Source organism: Numida meleagris, chromosome 9, assembly GCF_002078875.1.
Source record: "Numida meleagris isolate 19003 breed g44 Domestic line chromosome 9, NumMel1.0, whole genome shotgun sequence".
NCBI classification, from domain to species: Eukaryota; Metazoa; Chordata; class Aves; order Galliformes; family Numididae; genus Numida; species Numida meleagris.
In genome coordinates, this window is record NC_034417.1 from 18166709 (window position 1) to 18190092 (window position 23384).

General features: G+C 40.7%; 3 protein-coding genes across 5 annotated transcripts in view; 1 reads left to right on the forward strand and 2 right to left on the reverse strand.

Annotated features, from left to right (window-relative positions):
• MEGF11 (multiple EGF like domains 11) overlaps positions 1–2483 on the reverse strand; it is a 280422-nt gene extending 277939 nt beyond the window's left edge. For both annotated transcript variants that reach the window (XM_021407912.1, XM_021407917.1), the window contains exon 1: positions 685–2483. The gene's annotated coding sequence lies outside the window, so the exon portion shown is untranslated. The remainder of the gene's footprint in view (positions 1–684) is intronic.
• On the forward strand, positions 49–15038 carry DIS3L (DIS3 like exosome 3'-5' exoribonuclease). The gene is made up of 17 exons (XM_021407900.1): positions 49–212; positions 2490–2643; positions 3366–3494; positions 4116–4251; positions 5199–5375; positions 6258–6336; positions 7270–7449; positions 8237–8406; positions 9112–9273; positions 9952–10199; positions 10741–10833; positions 11723–12256; positions 12941–13095; positions 13202–13377; positions 13608–13753; positions 14468–14642; positions 14718–15038. Exons 1-17 carry the CDS (start codon positions 83–85, stop codon positions 15036–15038), a joined length of 3165 nt encoding a protein of 1054 aa, XP_021263575.1. The 5' UTR covers positions 49–82.
• TIPIN (TIMELESS interacting protein) lies at positions 15737–22956 on the reverse strand. Of its 2 annotated transcripts, none has more exons than XM_021407930.1 (8): positions 22449–22956; positions 21628–21788; positions 21015–21108; positions 20089–20164; positions 19277–19399; positions 18702–18765; positions 16840–17037; positions 15737–16480 (listed from the first exon to the last, which is right to left on the reverse strand). In XM_021407930.1, the coding sequence occupies exons 2-8, from the start codon at positions 21764–21766 to the stop codon at positions 16323–16325; spliced, it is 852 nt and encodes a 283-aa protein (XP_021263605.1). In that variant the 5' UTR covers positions 21767–21788; positions 22449–22956; the 3' UTR covers positions 15737–16322. The 2 variants fall into 2 exon arrangements, with proteins under 2 accessions (XP_021263605.1, XP_021263606.1); XM_021407931.1 differs by having other exon boundaries at positions 22778–22955.

The following is a 23384-nucleotide window of genomic DNA, read 5'->3' on the forward strand; positions in this document are numbered from 1 at the left end:
CCGCCCCTCGCGCCGCGCGCAGGCGGCCCGGGAGCGCGGGGCCTGGTCGCGCGGCGTTCCGGCGCTGTTTGCCGCCGTCCAAATGCTCCGCACGGAGAAAGTGCTGCAGCTGCGGAGCCAGCAGGGCCGCTCGGTGCGCGTGGTGCGGGAGCACTACCTCCGACCCGACGTGCCGTGCCGCAGCGCGCTGTGCCGGGCCGGCTGTCCGCGAGGTGAGCGGGCCGAGGGGAACAGGCCGGGCGAGGCGGGCTGCTCGGTGAGGGAGGGGCTGGGGCGGTGCGCGCAGAGTTAGGCCGAAGTCGGGTGCGATCCTTCGGCTGAGGTGGGTGGGGAGGGTCCCCCCGGCGGGGGCAGAGCGGGGTGATGGGTGCGGGGCTCCGGGCCGCGGCGGGGCTGAGCGGCGGCGTGAAGCGGTAACGCACGGCGATGGGAGATGACGGGAGGCACCGAGGAGCGTAGCGAAGGTACTCAGTCGAGGCAACATCGTGCGAGATATTAAGAAAAAAAAAAAAAAAAAAAAGGAACCGAAAGGAGGTGTTGGTTGGTAAAGGATTTCGCTGTAAACAGCTAAACTTTGCTTCACGCTTTCTTTCCTTAGAAGGTTGTCTAAAAGCGTGTTAATTTCTGCGTGGTGGTGATTATAGGATGAAATCAATCCTGTGCCTGTCTGTTACGTGAGCTTACAGCGGGGCCAAGCCGTCATCGGGAAGCAGCTGTAATTCTGCATCAGCAGTTACAGTTTTGCCAGCATTATTTCTGTTCCGTAACGGAGCACGGTTGCTTGTGTTCTGTCTCCTGTTCCAGGCACGGAACAGCTTCACCTTCTGTGACAGAGCTGTTAGGAACTGAGGTGCTGCTGAGTGCATCGTAGATCATCCTGAGACTTTTGGTTGATATTTGAGGGTTTTTTTGATTGCTGTTAGATAGCACAATTTATACGACAAATAATTCGCTTGGTAAATTGCATACTTAAGTCAACTGAACTCTCTGTTTGCTTAAAACAAAAGGTTCATAATTTCAGTTCTTCCCTCTGAGCTGCAGTTGCCGTCAGTGTTGTCACTTCAGTTCTCTGTGCCTGCTGCACGTGTGTGCAGAAGGTAGCACAGCGTCCTACTGCCAGCTGGGATGTTGGGGCAAGTTAGTCACTGCTCCCTCGTGGATCTGAGTGCCATAGAGATGTGCATTGCTTTTGGCTATGAATTCCCCAAGGATAAGTTACAGACACATACCGAAGTCTCACCCCTCTCCCCATGACCAACTTCTCTTCTGGGCTTGAATGTAAATGGTGCTGTAGATGAGTGTCAGAATATGTCCCTTTGCGGTTATTCCAGGTAACTCAGAGGCAAGGTGAACGTTTCTGTTCATTCCTCACTGCAGGCTGTGCTCAGCAAACTTTCCTCCTCTGCAGAGACTGCCTGCATAATCACACCTAGAGATACTTTTAATGGCATGCTGCTCCTGCTTAGAAGTTATTCTGCTCTAAATGTATGGGTTAGGCAAGGGTAGCTTAACGTGAGCAGATTACATAACTCTGAGTGATGTTTTAATGCTCTTCTGAATTAATAAATATTAGCTTTCTTATATGCAGTCTGCCATCATCCGTTCTACACCTTCAGTGTGAGGTGTAGTCTTGGTACTGTGCACAGGACTGTGCCTGCTGGATTCATGCATCTGCTGCTAACAGCTGATTGATGGTCCTGTGACAGTATCAAAGACATACATGAAAATAACCTGACACGTCAGGATCTATGTGGTTTTATTAGATACAATTTCCCTGCCCTGTGGTAATTACAAAAGTTCGGTTTTTATAATATCATAACGGATAAATCAGCAAATATAGCAGTTAATGCCTACCCCCTCAAAACTTCAGTAATTAATTAATTTGAGGTGACATTTTAAGATTTAATCAGTGGTGGGTTGGTTGTAATCTTTTGATGGCGTATGCATAAGGGATGGAGTTTCTTTGGAGAAAATTGTCGATGATTATAGATCAAGTTTGAACCTTTTCTCTTTGAGAACGCCTTCTTTTATCCATATTCTTTTATGTAAAGATGTAGGAAAAGAGCCTGCTGTAAATGGATGGTGTTGAATAGAGAGATCTGTGGAAGCAGTACGCCTTTTGAACGATTCCATGAAAAGATTTTCTGTTTCTCTTATCATGTTGAAGCAGAGAGGAAAAAAAAAGGAATGTTACACGCACTCTTCAAGTGGCATCGTTTTCACAATGAAGCTGGATGCTTTCCACTCCTTTGGATAGAATTCACACTGCATTTTGGCACTGGTGGATAACAAAAGGGCACTGTCACAAACTGCGGAGATTGTGACACAGAATTGTACCACAGTAGTCATGGTAGCTTTGTTCATCAGAAAAACACATATGTATGCCTTTGAAAATAGACAACTCTGATTTCCCAGCACTTAAAGATATTTTCAAGAAAGCAGTATTGTGACTGAAAGTTTAAACCTTTAAACTCTGCATTATATTTTAGATGGCAAATTGTTATCGGACGATGTGACTCATTATGTTGTCCCAGACTGGAAGGTTGTTCAAGACTACCTTGAGATTCTTGAGTTTCCAGAGCTGAGAGGTATTATTTTCATGCAGACAGCATGTCAAGCTGTGCAACATCAAAAAGGTCGCAGGTACTTATCCTGTAACAACTTGTTTTTTTTACTGTAGATTGAAGTAACATATTGACTTTGTACAATAAATGTTTAAGCAGTTACCCAAAATCAGAAAAATGCTGTGTTTAAATTGTGTTCAGGTCTTTCAAGTGTATTTATATAATTTTACAGAAGGGAAAGAAATGTGATCCTTGGTGATCCATAGACATCAATGCCTGTCACGCTGTTTGCTTGATAGTGGCATTGTTAAACCTGTAACATTATTAATTAATCAGATGGCTTGTGACAGGAATTAAGGACACTTTGCAGTGACAATGTGTTGTATGCCACAACTAGATTTTGCACACCTTCTTGTTCCTGCTGTGTTATGGATTGAGCGCTCATCTTTGAGGACCAGTCAATGCTGTTACATGGCACGTACCTTACCAGACATTAACCTATGTATTGGCAAAGCATCTTGCCCCTGAAATAATACAAGTTCCTGAACACTTATAATGTTTGGAGGGGGGGGGTTCAGAAAACAGATATGTTTAAGAATCAGAATCATTTGTAATGCAATTAGAAAAGGTGGCTTACAGATGATTTTTTAGGTTTTATCATCAGTGGTGGAATTTAATACATGCATTTCATTGTGTGTGACCATAGTTTTCCTTGAGTTTTTCAGCTATATTTTCAGATGGAAATAAATCAGCGTTATCAAAATAAAACACAGGATGATACTGACCTTTTTCATTTTCCAGACAGTACAACAAGTTGCGAAATCTCGTAAAGGACGCTCGTCACGATTGTACGGTGTTTGCTAATGAGTTCCACCAGAATTCTTACTGCTCAAGAGAGAAGGGAGAATCCATGGAGAAGTGGCAGACCAGGTTTGCTTTAACTTATATAGCACTGCACTGGATAACATCATGATGTTGTATTTAGAGAGTTCATTTTCTTTTGCGCTGCTTAGGTCTAAAACAGTTCGCAATAATTGTCAGAGTTTAGATTGTCCTTTTGTGATTAAGAAAGTATTAACATTGTTTCAATAGGAAAATAGACAAAAATCTAATAATGCTAAAAACAACCACCCTTGGATCATTTTCAAGTTGGACAGCTATTTTAAAGTTTGCTTTAGCATAATAAATAGATCGAGCATACTTCAGGTCCTGTTAGATGTAATGTCTCGTAGCTTGTTTAGCCCACTGAACTAGATTTAACTAGATCTAACTACATTTTTACACACTTTCACTCGGGAGTAATATGTTATGTTGCAGCTGTGGCACATGCAGATGTGCTGAGAAAGAAGCACTTCCTTTTTCTATGTCTTCTCAGTGCTCATATATGGCACATAATTTCTTTTCCAGATACAAAGATTATGTAGTTTGGTGCATGTATATCAAAAGTATGCGTGTAAAACCAAAGTGTAATTTATACAAAGTCTGCAAACGTCTTGCAAATAGCAAATGAGATATTCCAGAAATTGTATTTCAAACTTTGTTTTTTTCTAGGAGTATTTACAGTGCAGCAGTTTGGTATTATAATCATTGCTTGGGTCAGATGCCGGTTGTTATGGTAACAGAAGATGAAGATGCTATCAGGCAGTATGGAAATGAGACAGGAGGAGTGTTTGTGATTTCCTTCAAGGTAAAGTGCCTTTGGAGGTTGCCTTTGTCATTCATCAGAATGACCAAACAAGTACTTTAAAGCTGAATGTACAATGCAAATCATTTCAGAGTTTACATGTAAAAATGCTACAGTGCTATCTCACAACTACATTTATGAAAGAAAGCAAAGATCTCTTCTCATGGTAGTGTCATCAAAAATAGTGAGTGAGCGAAACGGAGAAATGAGAAGAAGAACAGCAGCCCTTTTTATTGTTGTTTGTTTGAGAATTTGGCGCTGACAGCCAATAATTGGTTATCTCAACCAGCTGTCTGAATCTGTAGTGCAAACAGTCCATAAACAGAAGTAACCTAAACGTCCATCAGGATTCTTCAGACACTGTATGTTAGCCAATGTAGGCAAATTTAGGATACGCTGATGTTTGAGAAGGTAATTTATTCTTCATTTATTTACTGCTTGTATTCAGCAGGACACGTGAATGGCAGGTTTATGTTTTGCTGTGATAGGACATTGAGTAAAACCAATGTGGTTTACCTTAAGGTTATATAGAAATGATTATATCTGTGTTTTATTTCTATGAGGCAATGGAAATTAGTTCAAATGTAGCACAGAAAATCATACAAAAAATGAAAAATACCAGCGGGTTGTTGTTTGATGATTTAGCTGTGGCATTCTACAAGCAGCGTGTAGCTTGGATGGGCTATATCGCTAGTAGATGTTTGTGAATCTCTAGTCTAGGATGCTCTCCTAACAGTCGCATCCCCTTTAGTTTTATTTACCATATGAATCAGGATGAATCTGGAACAATCAGTGGTGTTTAGAGCAGACACATAGTTACCAGTTGGAAATGCAGTTTGAGTGTAGCACATGAGACAGGCCTTGTCCATCATAAGCATTCCAAATGAAGCATTATTAAAAGAGCAGTGACCTCTAAATCCTTTCATTTTCGCCCCTGTATGTGCATACAGAATTACTTGGATAACTTTTGGCCTGACTTAAAGGCTGCCCATGAACTCTTTGACTCAATACTTCAAGCTCGGCGTGAAAGGGAGATTGAAAGCCAGGAGAACAATGGAAAAGAATATCCTGAACACTTACCCATGGAAGTATTGGAGGCTGGGATCAAATCTGGGAGGTATATACAGGTAAATTGCCATTTAGAGATCATACACAGAACAGTGCAGTCTTGTGCTTTGTTCTTTTAGTTGCCTGAATTAGACTGATTAGATGGAGAAACGTGGATGTAGTGGGAAGAGGGAAATAAAGTTACTCTGGCAGGCAAGAGTAAGAGGATGGAAGGGATTCGGATTCTCAAAATATTTCCCATACTTCATATTGTGAACAGATGGAGAAGGAGAAAGGAAAATTTGTTATTGGGAATCTTCCTCCAGGTTGACTTTTGATATTCTTGTAAGTTGAGGAACTAGGTATGATGTGTAGCAACTCTATCTAATTCTGAAATATAAATAGTGCTGTATAAGGGCAGCATTTCTTCATGAATTTCCTCACAGCCTATATCTCAGTCAGTGGAATTAATATAGAGTTTCATGGCTGCTCAGGGCTTTTATTTGGATTGTTAGTGGCTCAGTGTCCTTTTCTTAAAAAATGATTTAAAGAACTAGAGGCAGTAATTTGTTCTTTGCTTGACAATTTTGCCAGCAAGGTGAAAATTGAATGTGAAAAAATAGAGTTGAGTTTTCTTTCTTCCTTAATATTGAATCTCCAGCATTAGAGTAGGCAGTAAAAGTAATCTTACACTGCCTGTGCTTTGAATAAAAGGTCCTTCACCAGCTTAAAAATGAGCTTTTTAAAGAATTTGTGCTTCTTTTATAGAAGTGAGTACTTCAAGGTCTGTGTTGTACTTTCTCTCTCTGTAGAGAAAACAGTTATGACCAAAACGACCTAAATATAAATAAAAACTACAAGTTTATTTAAAAATAATTGTAAAACCACATTTTTGTTTTACTTCAAGTTGGCTTCTTAGAGATGTGACTCTTTCATTCTTTTTACTGGTTTATTACTTTTAGGGTACACTGAATGTCAATAAGCACCGAGCACAACTGGAAGCTTTTGTTCGACTTCAGGGATTTGGCAGCAAAGAAACAGGTGAAAAGACAAAGAAAGCATTCAGTGACTTCTTGACACTGCCTGCACTTCTCACACGAATCCATGTAGCTGTGTATATCTAGCTGTTCAGTTGTTAAACAAGATGAAAGCTAAGATACTGTAATGCTTGCATTTTCTTTTCATGGGCCAGAAAGGAGGATGGAAGTTAATCTAGAGGCTGAGCCTTCTGAGAAAACAATACACTGTATGTCCCCTATTCTTAGTACCTTCTGCCATGTTTTGGACTCTTGTCCTGCTAGCAGGTTTCTCTAGACCTTTTCCAAAGTTGAATGCTGATGCAAATTGTTATCTTTGTGCTTCAGTCAAACTTCAGATGGCACTCATTTGTTGAGATAAGCATTTGCTTAGGTGTGGGCAGGATTAGCGAGCTGGTCACTGTGAACGTACAGGAAAAATGCCTTTTGGATCAGATCACCAGTATTGTCTTTCTGGTATGAGTTAGTAATAAATACCTTTTAAAGAACAGCACAATGTCCTTCCACAGCTGTATTGTCCCAGTTTACACTAATAAATACTTTGAAATGTTCCTGCAACAGACCCTACAGCCCAGTCACTTTTCAGTATACAAGAAAGCTTGTTTAATTCTAGATCCTGCCCAGAGTTCTGTGGCAGTTGATTCCACAGTTTAACTGCTCAGTGTGTTTTTAAACCTGCTGCCTAAGAACAATGAAACCATCTTAGCCTATGCTGCTTTGTATCTAAGAGTTTACTTAGAAAATTGCTTAATATCTCTTCTTCTAAGAAATGAGGGAAAGGTTTTAATTTCCTTGCAATATTAATTACTTGCCAGTACTCTCTTTTGGAAGAAGTCATACTGCAAATGTACTTTTCTATAAACTGTTATTTCAGCAGAATGCTGCCAATGGTGGTGGAGGAATTAGTAGCTCTATTTATTTTTTATTTTCAATGTAGAACTTCAAAGTGACATCCTTATTTACGGGGCCAGAGCTCGAAATCGTGCAATCCATGGTGATGTGGTAGCTGTGGAATTACTCCCTTCCCATGAATGGAAAGGAAGGACTGTTGCCCTTTGTGAAAACGAGACTGAAGATAAAGCACCTGCAGACACCACTGGTGATCCCATGCCCACAGGTAAAGGAGATCAAATGATACAATGTTTTATTAAGATTACCTCACTTCCTTGGTCTGATCTGTGTCACAGTCCTCATTATATAGTCCTTTTGCTTGGATTTCTTTCTTTGTTGCATTGATCATTCTGTACTAAATTCCAAGTGCTAATGCCAAATTAAAGCATTCTAATACAGCCCTGAAATAAAGCCACTGGATTTTTTTACTATATGTGAAATTCCATTCTTTAATTTTATTTTCAGAAATAGTTGATTTATTCTAGTTTAATTCCTAAAGTATTGAATTTTACATTTATTGAATTTAAATATTTAATTTGATAAAGTTACAGTTGACTGAAAACAGGAATACTACAACGCTAAGATGTTTGCAAAGGCTGACAGTGGATGGTAATGTTAGCCTGAACTCCAGCATTACTACAGAAGACATTTGGGGTTCAGATTTCTTGAATGAGGAGACTGACTCTAGTTGAGAAAGCTGCTGGCTAAGATGATCTTGGCCTAGAGGATTAAATCTCAAATACTTTGCTACCCAAACATGCACTGTCATTCTTCACAGCTCTACAAGAGACTAACTGGCATTCTGAGACAGACCAATTTACAGTGTGTGCACTCGTGTCCTGTGCTCTCACTGTTGATGATACAGAAAGATAACAACATCCTTATGAGTCCTTGATTTAAATAACAATTAATGATAAAGATTTTTAATAAATAAGTGGAGAAGTATCCAGCTCCCATTACAATCTAGCATTCTGTACCATGGAAACTTATGTGAAAATGTTCCTTGTTAAAAGGTAAAGTTGTTGGAATCATTCAAAAGAACTGGAGGGATTATGTGGTCACTTTCCCCTCTAGAGAAGAGAGCCAGTCCCAAGGCAGAAATGCTCAGAAAATCCTTGTAACACCTTGGGACTACAGAATTCCCAAAATCCGGATCAGTACCCAGCAAGCAGAAGCACTACAGGTAATTTGAAAGAAGTGTTTCTCTATTCTGTATTTGCACAAAATTGGGTGGGTGTCATATGCTCTGATGATGTTTTCCAAGGCAAAAAGACAAGTAGAGGATGATGAATGAAGTTCAGTTTGTAAAAGCCATTCAAGTTCAACATAAAGAAGTGTGTTCAGTTCCTGTCAGAACTGGGTCACCTTCAGGTAGTAAAGTGTATTCAAGTTCTGAATTTGAGCCACAGTCCAGGTACTCTGGGTTAATGGGTTTTGTGTTTTGTTTAATGATAAATTAAGGTTCATACTAAGAGCCCTTATGCCTTTATTGGATCACTGACTATAACTTTGGTGAAAGTACAGACAAGGGCTTTTCAGTAAGTTGATAACAAATTGCAATGATTGACCTGCCACTGCTGGAGAAAGACAAGACAGATCTTTGCTCTTTGTTCATTCCTAGCTGCTTTACTTTGTAATGCTAAGTACTTCTAAATATATCTTGAGATAGAGATTCTCTATCCACTGACCCCAAATTAATCACAGTTAGTAAAGAAATGTCAAAGTATCTACATGCTTCTCATTGTGGGTTTATTTTTCCTGTTAAAATGTTCAGAGTTGTCAGTCTCTCAGTCGCTTCAGATTATGTTGTTTGCCCCTGAAAAGTGTTTATGTTGATTGCTTGTCAGGAGCAGATGGCTGTTCTAACAGAAGAATTGTATTGTTGCAGGAGTACAGAGTTGTTGTGCGCATTGATTCTTGGGAATCAACTTCTGTATATCCAAATGGACACTTTGTGAGAGTTTTAGGAAGAATTGGAGATCTCGAAGGGGAAATAGCAGCTATTCTGGTGGAGAACAGCATTTCTGTTGCTCCCTTCTCAGAAATTCAGGTTAGTCTTTATGATGAGGTGCATTGTTTCCTGTTCGCTTCCAGGCTCATGTTCCTTAAAGAGGGGTGCCCTCTTGAGCTGAGCACATTACTGGCCAATGTACTTTTGAAAAATGAAAACTATTTACTGGAATTAGATTTGGAAGGCATTGGTTCTAGAGATAATATAGATTCTCAAGTCAAGAGGGATTTTAAGATAACCTGTTCATTAACAGGAGAGAATTAAAATTTTTAATTCTAATTTGATGTAGACTTTTAAGATATTATGGTCTTTAAATGTGTTTATACTACTGATCCTGAAGGCTGAGACTTGTTGAAATCATTGAAAACAAAAAGATTTAAGCCAACCAGAGCAGGAGCCAGCTCTCACAGAAGTGTTTTGATTGTACCTACAATTAATTGAACAAAAAAATAAAAGAATGTAAGAAACAGTACACAGTGTTTGTTTGCCAGAGCTACACTATCACTACAGTAGTATCAGTTGTAGCATTCTTCCAGATTTTGTTTCCTGATCCGACTTGGAAAATGTAAGGAAAGAGGAATTTGTCAGGGATCAAAAACGCTTACCAACACAAAACTATTAGCAGATTAGAAAAAGAAAAGCAAATTAAATCTAATTTGCTGGCTTCTTTTTTTAGGAAGGCTATAACTGTATGTCCTTCAATAATATCTTGTACAGATGAATGAAATGCCTGTGAGTTCTTCCAAGAATCCATGGAAAGTGAATCCAGAGGAGGAAAAAAACCGCCTCAACTTGAGAGATACACACTTGATATTCAGCATTGACCCAAAAGGTTGCGAAGATGTGGATGATGCACTGTCTGTTAGAACTCTGCCTAATGGGAATCTGGAGCTGGGTGTCCACATTGCAGATGTAACCTATTTTGTGGCAGCAAATTCTTACACCGATGTTGAGGCAAGAGCAAGGTAATGTATTTTCTAAAAGTACAGAATGCATGGAGCTTGGAAGTTCATGATGCCGCCCTACAGAAACATTGAGAGAAGTTATATTAGTTCTTTTGAAAAAGTTCTACTTTCACTATTTGATCATGTGTTTTAACATGCCAGATACGCTGTGTTCTTTTCTGTTATTACTGCTGTTTGGAGCTTGAACTTCTGAATCACTTTATGCAATGTATTGTTCTTTGTAGGTGCAAAGAAATGTAAACAATATCCAAGAGAGATGTTTGCTATCACCATGACATGAGCATATTTTATACAGCCCTAGCTCTTTTGTTAATGGAAGCTGGAGATAAAGAGCAAAGCAAACTTAGGCTTGTTCTGGAGAAATCTTTAAATAATTTGACTTCAGTACTGTACCTGTCTGCTGTGTACAAATAACCTTAAGAATAACAAACCATGCTATGTGTCTTGTGTGGCTGATGCTGTAGTTATACTGCAAACTGCCCAGGAGATAAACAGCTGTGAGTCATGGTGAGAAGAACAGTAAATGTGTTTTATTCTTCAGGGCCACAACTTACTATTTAGCGGATCGTCGTTACGACATGCTGCCCTCCGTCCTGAGTGCTGACATATGCTCTCTTCTTAGTGGAGTTGATAGGTAAGATTTTGCAACATATCTGAGGAAAGAAGTTGTTGCAGATAATTTAGTTATCGCTACCTGTATCTGTTTAATAGTTATATCCATGTTTTGCATTTCCAAATCTTCAACTGAAAGAATAACTTATACTTAAAAATAGCTTTCAATGCTACATTATTTAGATGAGGTGAATGCTTTGTAATCCTTTATCTTGCCCAAACACACATATGCACTGAAGCATTGTTTGATTCTGACAATCCATCTGATTGATTATTTGATGAAATTAACTACTGGCAGAATAATTCTGATGCAAAAGCAAGGTTTCCTACCCGTGGTAGCTCTGTTGAGATCTTCAGACAGCAGCACTTACCATGAATGCTTGTTCATGTTGATGACTTTCTCAGTGAGAGTTAACAGTAAATGTTAAGTATCCAGCTGTCATTCCTCTCCTTGTTCAGTTTTATAGGGCTTAACTCAGTACTGCTGCTGAGAACAAAGTGGATGTTTACTGTTCTGCAGCTCTGCTCCCACTCTTTGATTGACAGTGCTGCTTTTGGGCTCCCCTTACCAGTTGTGTCTGATTACAATTAACTGATTTGTAAAAAAAAATAAAAATAAATAAATAAATAATTTTTGTTCCATGCTTTGTGGATGCACAGGAATAAAAAATGTTTCATCACTTGTTACAGAGTAATTGTGTATGCCTGGGCTCTGAATTATTTGTTACTATTTGTAATCTAAGTAGTAGGGAGTCATAAAAAGTGAAATAAACTATTCCAGTGTAATGGTGCTTTAAAACAGATGTGGAAAGAAAATTAACACAGAACGAAATCTATGAATTTGCAACAGTTGGATGTGCTCAAAATGTTAAGCAGAACTATTTAAAGAATTGTGATTTTGTATTTTTAAGGTATGCTGTAAGTGTCTTGTGGGAACTAGAAAGAGAGTCATACGAAATACTGAGAGTCTGCTACAACAAAACCATCATTCGATCTGCATACAAGCTAGTCTACGAAGTAGCACAGGGATTATTAGATGGGGACACAAGTGTTGTTGATGATATCCTGGAACTGAAAGACTTGGATGAAAGAACGAGAGAGAAGAAATTGTCTGAACTGGTTTGGGCAATATCGAAACTCACCGATATAGCACGACACATCAGAGCTAAGCGGGACAGCTGCGGTGCTCTGGAACTAGAAGGGGTAGAAATCCGAGTGCAATTGGATGATAAAAAAAATATCCATGATCTCATCCCCAAGCAGCCACTGGAAGTACACGAGACTGTAGCAGAATGCATGATTCTTGCAAACCACTGGGTGGCAAAGAAGATTTCAGAAAGCTTTCCTCATCAAGCTTTGTTGCGCCAACATCCGCCACCACGACAGGAATTCTTCACTGACCTTCAGGAATGTGCCAGTGCCAAAGGTTTCTCAATAGACACACGGTATCTTTTACTATTTATCTTAAGCACTTTAATCAGTTAAACAATTAACTCCTTGACTATGTTATTATTACAAACTATTACTGTTCTGAAATCAATGTTAATAGAGACTACACTAACATTTTTTAAAATTTTTTTACCATATCCTTTTTGTAAAATGACACTGTAAAGAGGTGCTGCCTGTATTTCTGCTGGCTGGACAGAAAATGGCAGTAGCTGCACCATTTTTAGATACATCTAAGGAGAATTTGCTCAGTGACTGTGTAGTGGTTAAGGTCTGTAATAGCGTTGTTTGCGCTGTACTTCCTGTAACAGTAGCGTAAAAGAGTCTTGGTTTAAATGAAGCTAATTCTGTGCAATATAATTTTAAAAGATACAGAATAATTTATAATTACTCTGTTCATCAGGATACTATGAGAAGGCTGTGAGCCTCATCTTAAAGAGAGATCATTTCTGGGCATCAGTGCGTGCAGTGCAGCAGCAGAGCCTTTTGTTTGGAAGCCACCTTTCCATCGTTTGTGCTCTCCTGTACAGAACACATTTATAACCAGCTCAGCTTTTGTTTTGTACAGGACAAAAGTGGCTTTTACTCTACTTGGTTCTCCAAGTTGCAGGAGTTTAACTATAGGCTATTATGATGATCAGGGTAACATAATTTTATTCAGAATGAACACTTTTTTTTGACAGGTCAAACAAAGCATTGGCTGAGTCCCTGGATAAAGCAGATGATCCATTGGATCCAATTGTAAATAAACTGTTGCGATCTATGGCCACGCATGCGATGTCTAATGCATTGTACTTCTCAACTGGCTCTTGTTCTGAGGAAGAGTTTCATCATTATGGTATCTGGTCACTTCAATTTTTATGAAATTCCCATTATTCCTGAACTGCTGGGGGAGGCAGTTAATTGCTTTGATTGCTTATCATTGTTTTCTTTTTTATTTGCAGGACTTGCTTTAGACAAGTACACTCATTTTACTTCTCCTATTAGAAGATATGCTGATATAGTTGTCCACAGACTCTTGATGGCAGCAACTCTGAAGGACACTAAGGACGTTAAGGATAAATTATTCAGTAACAAAGATCTTGAGGAATTGTGCAGACACATTAATAACAGGAACAGGGTAAGGTGATCACCGTGTGTGTCTCTGTGTTTGCATGCTATCCAGGGGAAGAGAATACCACCCTCTACTGTGTCTTCTGGGTACTACATTAAATCACTCCTTTTAGCTATTTTTTTTCAGGGGGTTGGAGAATAAGTAATGGAAAAAATATATAAAGATCAAAGCCATACAGGCTTCTTTGAATATTTATCTGTCCTTTTGTCTTCTCTTTTTGTGGGGGGTGCCTGCAGGCAGCCCAGCATGCTCAGAAACAGTCTACTGAACTCTTCCAATGCATGTACTTCAAAGATAAAACCCCAGAAACAGATGAGCGCTGCATAGCAGATGGGGTTATCTACTCCATTCGAACAAATGGTGTGCTTGTTTTTGTGCCAAGGTAAGTTGATTAGAGCTTGGGCTGAGACTAAAAATAAGGCAGTTGCTACTGCAATGCTGTGAGGACACCTCTGGTCCTTGAGAAAGGAGGCAGTGACTGATGACTGCATTTTAGATTTTCTGTAAATCATAGTGTTCTTTCTATGCTTTAACTCTGAAAAAGGAACTGCTATGGAGAAATGGTAAGGCTGTCCCACATGGTATATTTATTTCAGAACATCAAAAGGCTATTTTTTTTTTTTTTGCCCAAGTGGCTGCTGAGACAGAACAATGACTGCAGAAAACGTAGTATAGTTTTACATTTCAAATTAAAAAAAACATGCATTATCAGCACTTCTTTCTTTCACTACAGACTGTAGCGTGTGCAGGGTGAGAGCTTCTTTTGAACATTTGTGCAACACTGCCATTATCTGGGCACTCCAGGCTCCATCCAACACATAAGATAGCGGGTTACCGACTTCTATTTCTGCTTTGCTGCTTTTGAAAAACCTCAGCTGCTGTCTTATGCTGTTCTCATATACTGTGAGGTTACTTTTCTGACAGCGCACATAAATGTCACTGAGGCAGGATTATCAGGCTGCAGTGTTTGCCCTTTTATTTTGCTTTCATATAATCCTAGCTAGACTTCCTTTGGTTTTCAAGTTAACAAGGTAACTGAGAAGGTTTTTGAAGAATTTCCACCCTCATGCCGCCTGCTTCTCTGCTTTTTTTGTAGATATGGAATCAAAGGTGCTGCTTACATGAAAAACAAGGAAGGCTTAGTCCTCTCTTGTCAAGGTGAGAGAAGCTGTGAGTGGAAGCCTGGATCACTTCAACGGTTTCAGAATAAAATTACTTCCACTACAACCACTGGAGAATCGGTTACACTAAGCCTCTTTGATCACATTACAGTGAGTACTTAATTTGAGGAAAGTAAAAGGAAATAGCATGGTCGGAAATAAACTAATTTTAAAATTGCTTTCAAGGTGAAAATACTTGTGCAGACTTCCCGCTGCCATGCTGACACAATCAAGCTTGAAATAATCAAGAACACCCCATACCAGACTTCAGCCACAGAAGTTTCCAAGAAGAATTTTGGTGTGGTGAAATCTGACTTAGTCAGAGAAGTCAGTCAGGCTGCAGAAGCACAGAGTGCCCAAGAAAAAGCAAGAGGCGAAGTAATTGAGGAACAGTATCTGGAATATCAGGAATACTGCCAGACAAAGGGAGCAAGCTTATACCAGCTGCTAGAGGAGATCAGGGACTTGGCTCTATTAGATGTTTCAGCTGACGCATGGCGTTGTTGATGCTCTGCTTATAGTTACTTTGTACAATTTTTTATTTAAAAAGCATATTTAAAATTGAAGTCATTTTAATGAGATAAATTGTCTATTTTAAATAAGAACTCTTTGTATCTGATTATAAGCACACGTGACAAAGATTTTATATGTGATAAATCTTACCTTCCAGACTAAAGCCTGTGTAGTGAATCCTTTCAGTTGTCCTTCAAAAAAGAAAGAGTCTGCTTACCCTTATTCTCCATGCACTGAATTCTTAAACCTTAAGTATTACTTTACCATCCTCCTACTTACTACAGCTGGTGGTTCTTTTCCACTATAGTGAGTTTTAACTCATATCTATGTACATATAAAATGAATTCAGTCACACTAATTCAGAATCTCCCTTAAGTGCAATTCCCCAGCTGCACAATTGGCATCATGTAACACCTGCTGACATGAACTTGTTTTACCTGCTTTATGTGCTGCTTTTGGCCTCAGTTTGAGTCTTAATTTCAAGAACTTCAGTTTCTCTTGAGCAAGTCTACTCTATGCCTACTGAATAGGACATTCTCAGGGCTTTAGCACAGCTGTCATCCTTGAGACTAGATGCATTCTACAGAGCAGAAGAAGCTACTGAACTGGTGCAGCTATTGTGTAAGAGGGGAAAAAAACAGTATTGTAAGAAGAGGATGAAGCAGAGCTTAAAGCCAGAAAACAGGATCAGATTAAGAGAGACTGCTAATTTAATCAAAGCCAAAACACGATGCACTTGTCCGTGACTTGCACAAACTGGGAAGCTGAGTTTAAACAGCCTCATACAAGCATTTCTGTTTGACTTCTGAAATTTAATAGCTTCAATTCTATAAGAAAAAGATACAGGTACTTGATAAGCAAGTTAAAAAATATATCCAGGATGCCTGTTCAAGTGTAGCACCATTCTCTATTATATATCTTCCATTAAAGATGTGCACACAAACTTAACCAGTCAACATCCCAGTTAAATTCAGTTTGACATCAACTGGAAGATGTCAGAGTAGGCCAGAAAACTCATCTCCTAAACAATGTCAGTAAAGGGACAAAAGAAAAAGTCTCAAGTGCAGATGAAGAACGGTGTTCTGCTTTCCAGTGTAGGGAGCAATTCGTCTGCAGTTTCAAGAAAACAGTTTTGACCAACTACACAGATGTAATAGTTAAGGCTTTCCTGAAGCTCCTGGAGTCGGACTGGAAAGAGCCAGCAACATCTCAATACGAACTGTAGTACTTAAAGCATTGGAGTCCTATTAAGGAAGTCATTCAAAGCATGAGGAATGGTCACTGCTTTTCACTGGCACATTGCAGTTCTCTCTCTCTGTCTTCAGTTTCTGCAACAGCAACATTGGTTGCAGTAACTTGAGTGTCTTCTAAGGCATCGGTCAGATCCTGAGCAACTGGGATGTTAAACCCCTCTTCTGGGTAAGTAGGAGAGAGCTCTGACAAAGGAAAAACAAAATGCCTTCAGTGAGAAAATACTGTTGCTGTGTGCCTGATGACTGCAGTTTCTGTTGCCAGAATCACAGTCTTCAGATAAGCCACCTCCAGAAGTGACTAGCAAGTTAGTGTCATTTCACCAGAGACCAGCTATCACAGTTCTGCATGACAGCTGGGGAGAGGAGCTCTGACTTAGCTTTAGACATCAAACTACATTCCTGTAGGTAAAGTTCAGGGTTACAGTTTTCTATTTTCCAGAAAAGCAAGTACTAAGTACCTTCCCCTCAGCACTACCTCAGCAGCTCAGCCATCAGAGCCTCTCAGGCTACTGAGCTTACACAAACACAGTAGAACTGCTTACCATCGTGCTGGGACTGGCTGTTACACTGCATCTTCGCTTGCCTACGTTCCAAGGCTAGCTGCCTGTTCCTCTTGATTCGCTGCTGTTGCTCTTCAGTGAGAGTTGTACCCGGGAGAGAATCAAGTTCTCCTACATTCCCAGAGAAGGAATGTACATCTTCAGTGGCCGTATCCAGCCCATTGCTTCCACCTCCATCACCTGGATAAAAATGAATTGAGGGAGAATGTGAGGAGGAGCAGTAAGCATCACAATGAACACAGATCGACTGCTAAATATCTAATCAGAAAAGCATTTTAAGTAATTTCTGATTACATTCTACATTTCAAAGTTGTATTGGGAGCCAAAGATCATTTTGCAGTTTTGTTTTAACTTGCAGTCTTCTATCTAGGCGCATATACTTGACACTCAAAGTATAAAACACATTAGAAGAAGCCAAATGCACGAAGTTCACAACTGTAAGCTGTGCCTGGAAGCTGAAGAGACAGGAAAGCAGGGCAATTACTGAAAGGCCAGACGCTTTCCTCACCACTGCTTCAGGAAGCGGAAGGACTAGTTACAGGAATCAGACAGACTGAACACAGACATCAGTCAGTTTTAAATTCACTGTGCATTATTACAGAGATTTACTCATTTACTAGAATTAACACATGCAAAAATAAAGGCAGTCCAATTCCATTAGACAAACTTCACCCACCAACAAGAGAAGCACGGCACTCTTGAAAGAGCACCTAAGGCCCATTGTGTTTGTGCCTCTGCAGTACTTTAAGCCTGTGAACAGAGAAGTTAGCTGACAAAAGGTATGGGTTTTTAACACGAGTTTTTATTCCTAAGCTGTAGGACAGCCACTCACATTTTCCAGCTGATGACTTACCAGCCGTACAGTTGCTAGCACGGTTCAAGAACATACCAGCCCCGCGTTTCAGTACAGATGTATGGAACCATCGCACAGAAAATCTGATACCTCTACAGACACTGTCGGCAGGAACCATTCACTTCACTGTCTGTGGCTGCTTACGGCTGCATTCCATTTCTAGCAAATGCAGCCAACAGCAAAGACAGCCACATGCCATCAACCGCCCAAAGGCATTACCCACAGGTAGGGCAAGGTTCTACCATTACATAACTTGTTCAATAAAGTTAAACTAGAAAAAGGCATAGATAATAGCTTCAAGAGAGACCCAGAGGGAAAGTACAAACACCTGCAGTGGACATTAGGAAAGACTACAAGAATTCTTATTTCTGCTAAAAGTTTCTTTCAAGCTTCTAGGTGAACTCTGCTCCTCTCCCTCCCTCATTTTTTATTGAAATAAAGAGCTTGTTTGTTTCCAAAATATTGGAAAGAAGAAAAAAAAAAAACAACAGCAGGCATACAGCAAGACCAATACATACACAGCAGCACCTGCAGGCATTAGTGAGTCCTTTTGTAAAGGACTCAGCACCCCAACTCCACTGTAACTGGAGTATAAACAGTATGACAAACTCTTGATTTCTGCAATTTAAGATCCAAGAGCTCTTCAGACTGCACGCTTGTAAGAGTAAAATACAAACCATGAGTATGCTCACTTGGTAACTGCAGGAATGGTGATTTTCAGGATTTTCTTGCGAAGCATATTGCTAACGATGCCATTGATAAAACTCACTTTCCATGTCCTTCCTCTGTGCCATGCACTTTTAATATCTACGTAAAGCATTTTATTCCGAGTTTAACTTTACAGCTCTAAGTCCTACATTAGCCTGGTTTTAAAGGAGGACCACTCAACAATAACTTCTACAACAGGAAAATGTATCGTGATCATTAACTTCTGGTTAGTAAGAGGGGAAGTAAAGTTTTAAGCACTGAACTAACAGCACGACAAGCATACCTTCATTAGCTGCAAAATCTTCATGTAAAATAGGAAGATCAAGTCGAATTCGTTTTAGGCAGGTCTGAAAATGAGGAAACATTAAAATAGTAATGTTTCACCTATGAAAAAACCTTGTGTTACGCTGATAGGTTTTTAATAGTATTCCCAATTTCTCCTTACGCTGTATCATTCTGAAATAATATTCCTTTCATGCGTCTGTTTGACCCAAAACTTAAACACTACAATTGTTTTCCTAGTCCTTAATCTATCATCTACCCACACAAAGCAACATTCTTCATGAGCCTTCTATTCCAAGTTCAAACGTAAGTAGTTCCTGCACTTTTCATGCAGATTGCTTCAGTAAAGATGCCCCGTTAAAGGAGATCCTACCAAGCATAAAATAATTTCTAAATGTTCTCTTAAATACTTGAAATAGCTTCTTAAATGAGAGGATGAAATAAATTTATTTGAATACATTATACACCTTAGCAGTATGCATAAGTTAAATCTTCTGCTGCATACTTGTTCTCCTAAGCCAACCCCTCACGCTGCCCACTACTGCATGAAGGCAAAGCAACAGGAACAATACATACCTGAACCTCCTTTTTGTTTCCCAAAGACTCTACTCTGTCAATAAAATCATCAAATTGCAATTTTGGAAATAATCTATGAGCCCAGTGTTCCATGTGTCGTAGAAGGGTCTTCAGATCCTCTGCCTTGAACATAAAACAAAATATCCAGCTGTTAGAAGTTGATTAAGTCAGCAGACTGCAGAGGGAAACATGATAGTAATGTTTCTGAGAACACTAAGCACCTGCAGTTTGAAAATCTCAGTAATATGAATGCTTGGGTAATCCTCCCTCCTATAATCAAGTACGTAAGTGCAATTTAAAGCTATGAGAAAATGAGCAGTAAGAGCTTAGAAAAACCATTTGCACACACTGTAAAACACTTGGCAGGTTTCTGAGAAGACATCCTTAAGCAACATGGGTACAATCCCAGACTAAAAATTCATGGGGCCTCAGCTGGTACTTATTTTGATGTACATTCTTCTGTGTGTTCTGCATTCCAGCTTTCTTAAGAAGTCTAATAAAGCCTATTCCAATTTCCAAAACCCCATTACTGGGGTAAAACGGGAATAGTAACAGACGTGGTATTCTAGTTTTGAAGGAGAAGTAAAAAGGTTTAAGATCAAAATGTTCATTTCATAAAGCAGCCATGCAGATTGTTATTTTTTAAGCTTGCGACTACAAACCACAGCAGGATCTGTCCAAACACTGTTAGAAAGCTGCTGGCTAGCCAGTGTTATTAAACTCTAAACAATCCTCCCCATATCAGACAAGCAGCAATCTGTCAATTTAAGCTAATCTCCCAGGAAACACCCCGAAAGTTCACAGTGTCTTACCTCGTGCCCTTTACCCTTGAACTTCACGTTGTCAAACATGTGTCTTAAGGCAGGAAGTCCTCTTTCTGAAACTAACCTGTAAGTGCAATGGTAAAGTTAGCTGGATTTCAAGTTTCTCCTAACAAAAACAAAGAAACAAACACACATTCCCTCGTACAGCCCAAAGCTACAAAATTCTATTCAGGACAGATACAGAACCAGAAAACACAGGAAATAAGACTGCTGTAAGACTTGAGAGTTTTTAAAAATACACAATGCATACATCCCTAGTGCAAGCAGCTGTTTGATTTTGCTTACATGGAAAGAAAATGGAACAGTCACTTCCAGAACCTATATTGGCCATGCAAAACTTGTTAGATATGCAACCCAGGACTTCAACAGCATTTTTAAAACATAACCTATTCTGAAGCTTAGGTACTTTCTAATGCTCATACAGAACTTACACCAGCTTTGGTGACAAAAGCAAGAAAAATACTGAAGTCCTTTACAAACAATTTAGCTACTTTGGATGCAAGTCAGGTGTCAGCGTTAATTACATAACACACCTTGCAGGCATCACTGTACGGAGGATTTATTTTGAAGTGCACTTGAAATAAATTAAAGAAATCCACAATACTAGGTACAAAGCGAAATAAAGAGGATTCAGCTGGGAGTCCTATACAGGAGTAAAATCTGTTAACCAAGTTATGAGCCAGCTACTAAGTCCCAAGGAAAACTCAACAGAGTTAGGACTAATAACAGCATTATATAGGCAGTCAAGGAAAAAAAAGGCTGAGATAGAGCATGCAACAGGCACTTCAATCTCCAGAGCTCCTGCTCTTTGACTTGACTATGACCAAGCAGAGATCACAGAAACCTTAATTACCATGTCACACCCATATATCAAGTTTATCAGGGAAGGAAAGAAACATTAAGTTCAAAAATACCTGTGAGCATCTAGTTTAGGTATTGATCTTTTAACTGCTTTCCGTGCAGCTGCAGAAGAATCCTTTGTTTCTGACTGCTGGTTTCCATCTGGATCTAACAAAGCAAATAACATACTGTAAGTACGTAGCATAAATGGCACCAGCTAGAATTATATTACACAGTCTTAAACCAGTCTTGTTTAGAGCTGCAAAGTCTTAAACATCAGACATTCAGGAGTTAGAACTCTCCTTTCCTTACCTCAAGGAATTACATACTTCCGACTAGCCTGTTCTGCACACAGGATCGCATCAAGAACTTTTCAAATGCAAATAATAAAAGTAATTTGGGATTTTTTTTTAATGCCTTAATGTAAAAGAAAAAAAACACTAACATCTCCCTGGAACACTGACATTCTTGTGTGCATGCATGCAAACATATTTTCATGGAACCTATGAAGGTCAACTTCTTGCACAAATATGGATATGCAGGATCAAGAACAATTCAGTTGCTTTTAAAATCTAAGGTTATCTTTACCTAGTAAGCACGACATAGTCAAGTAGAACTCCAAAAAAACCTGATCTCACAGCATTTCATTCTCTACTGAAAAATCTCCAGGGTTCACAGTGTTCTCACCTCCATTAGCTTGAGCCCACTCAACATCATCTCTTCCAGGAGACGCAGGAGGTGGGAGAGGTGGAAATGTTTCATCTTCTGTATTCTCATAATCGGGGAGATCAAACAAGTTGTTCTCCAGAGGATCTATCATGGCCATGGATTAACTTTTTTTCCTTCTCCTGCGGGAAACAAAGAGCGGCTGAGGGAACTGGGATGGGTCAGTCCAGAAGACAGGAGGCTCAGGGGACACCTCATCACTCTCTACAACTCCTGCTAGGAGGTTGTGGTGAGGTGGGAGTTGGATTCTGCTCCCGAGTAACAGCAATAGGACGAGAGGTGACGGTCTTAAGTTGCACCAGGGAAGGGCCAGGATATTGGGAAACATTTCTTTTACAAAAGAGCAGTGAGGCAGTGGCACAGACTGCTCAGGGAGTGGTGGGGTCACTGTCCCTGGAGGCATTCCAGAATTCCAGAACAGTGGGGATGTGGTCAGTGGGCATGGGTTGGGATTGGATTTGGGCATCTTGTAAGTCTTTTCCAACCTGATTCTATAAAATACCACAAACGTTTAAAAATAAGTTAAAAACAAACAAACAACCTGCCATGGAAGCAGATATACGGTCTGCCAACCAGAAAGCAATGTTATATAAATTAAGGGGCAGATACTATGCAAAAGGATGACACAATCTGGTATTGCTGAGCCAAGTAAATTAAGGGCTTCTCACGCTTAGTTACCTGGGAGTGGTGGCTGTGGGTCACTGGAAGAACACACACACAACAAACGCATTTTAGACTAAATGATTTTCAAGACAGTGAGGGTCCCCCGACTTACAGCTTACCCCTTCAACTCGCAGTCCAGAGGACTCCCTTCAGGCTCAGGACGGCACCGGACTCCCCACAGCCGTGCCCACCAGGCTAAGGGCAAAGCTGTTTTAAGGGGAATCACTCCACAGGCGGATTCAGTGACAGGACGCCCGGGCAGCTCCGTCCACACCGACCTCCAAGGGGAGGGAGCCGCGCTCCTCACACGCCCAGGGGCTGAGAGCGGCGCCAGGGGAGCCCGGCAGGGCCACAGCCCGCGGCGCGACCCCCAGAGCCGCACCGTGCGGCCACTACAGAGGCCCCGCTTCCCTCGCACCTCCAGCCCTCACGGCTCTCCCCTTCCTACCGGGTTAAGAGGCTTCTCGCCTGGTTTCGGAGGGCGGAGAACTCCACGCACAACCGGATAAAGACACCGATCGCTACACGGGACAGCACCAACACTCCCGCCTCCTGCCCCGCCGACCGGGCACCACAGAACACACAACTCTCGCGAGATCCCCACAGCCGGGCCGAGAGGAGCCTCCTGCCGGCTGGGGTCATGGCGCATGCGCGGTAGCTCAACTTTGCCTCTTGGCGCCAAACCTACAGGGCGGGGTCGGGCGGCTGAGGTGATGGCGGGGTGTGCGTTGTGTGGTGGTACTTCACACGGGGACAGCGCAGCGCAAAAACGAATGGCTTGCAGCTGTCCGGGCTGGGAGGAGTACTCGGAGCCAGCCGAGGTGGGACAGTGGTGCCCGGGGAATGCGGGACGGGCTCTGCCCTGAGCTGCGCCGTGTCCGTGGTTCTCGCGTCGGTGCTCGGAGCAGTATCCGCCCCAAATTGTACGCGAAGAATCTTTTCAAGTGAATACATTAATGGGCTTGGTTTTCTCTTCTAATTCCTTGAGTTTGGCCCAGGAAACGTTTCTGGTGATGGAATTATTCCCTCTAATAGGACTAAATCAATTTTAGGTA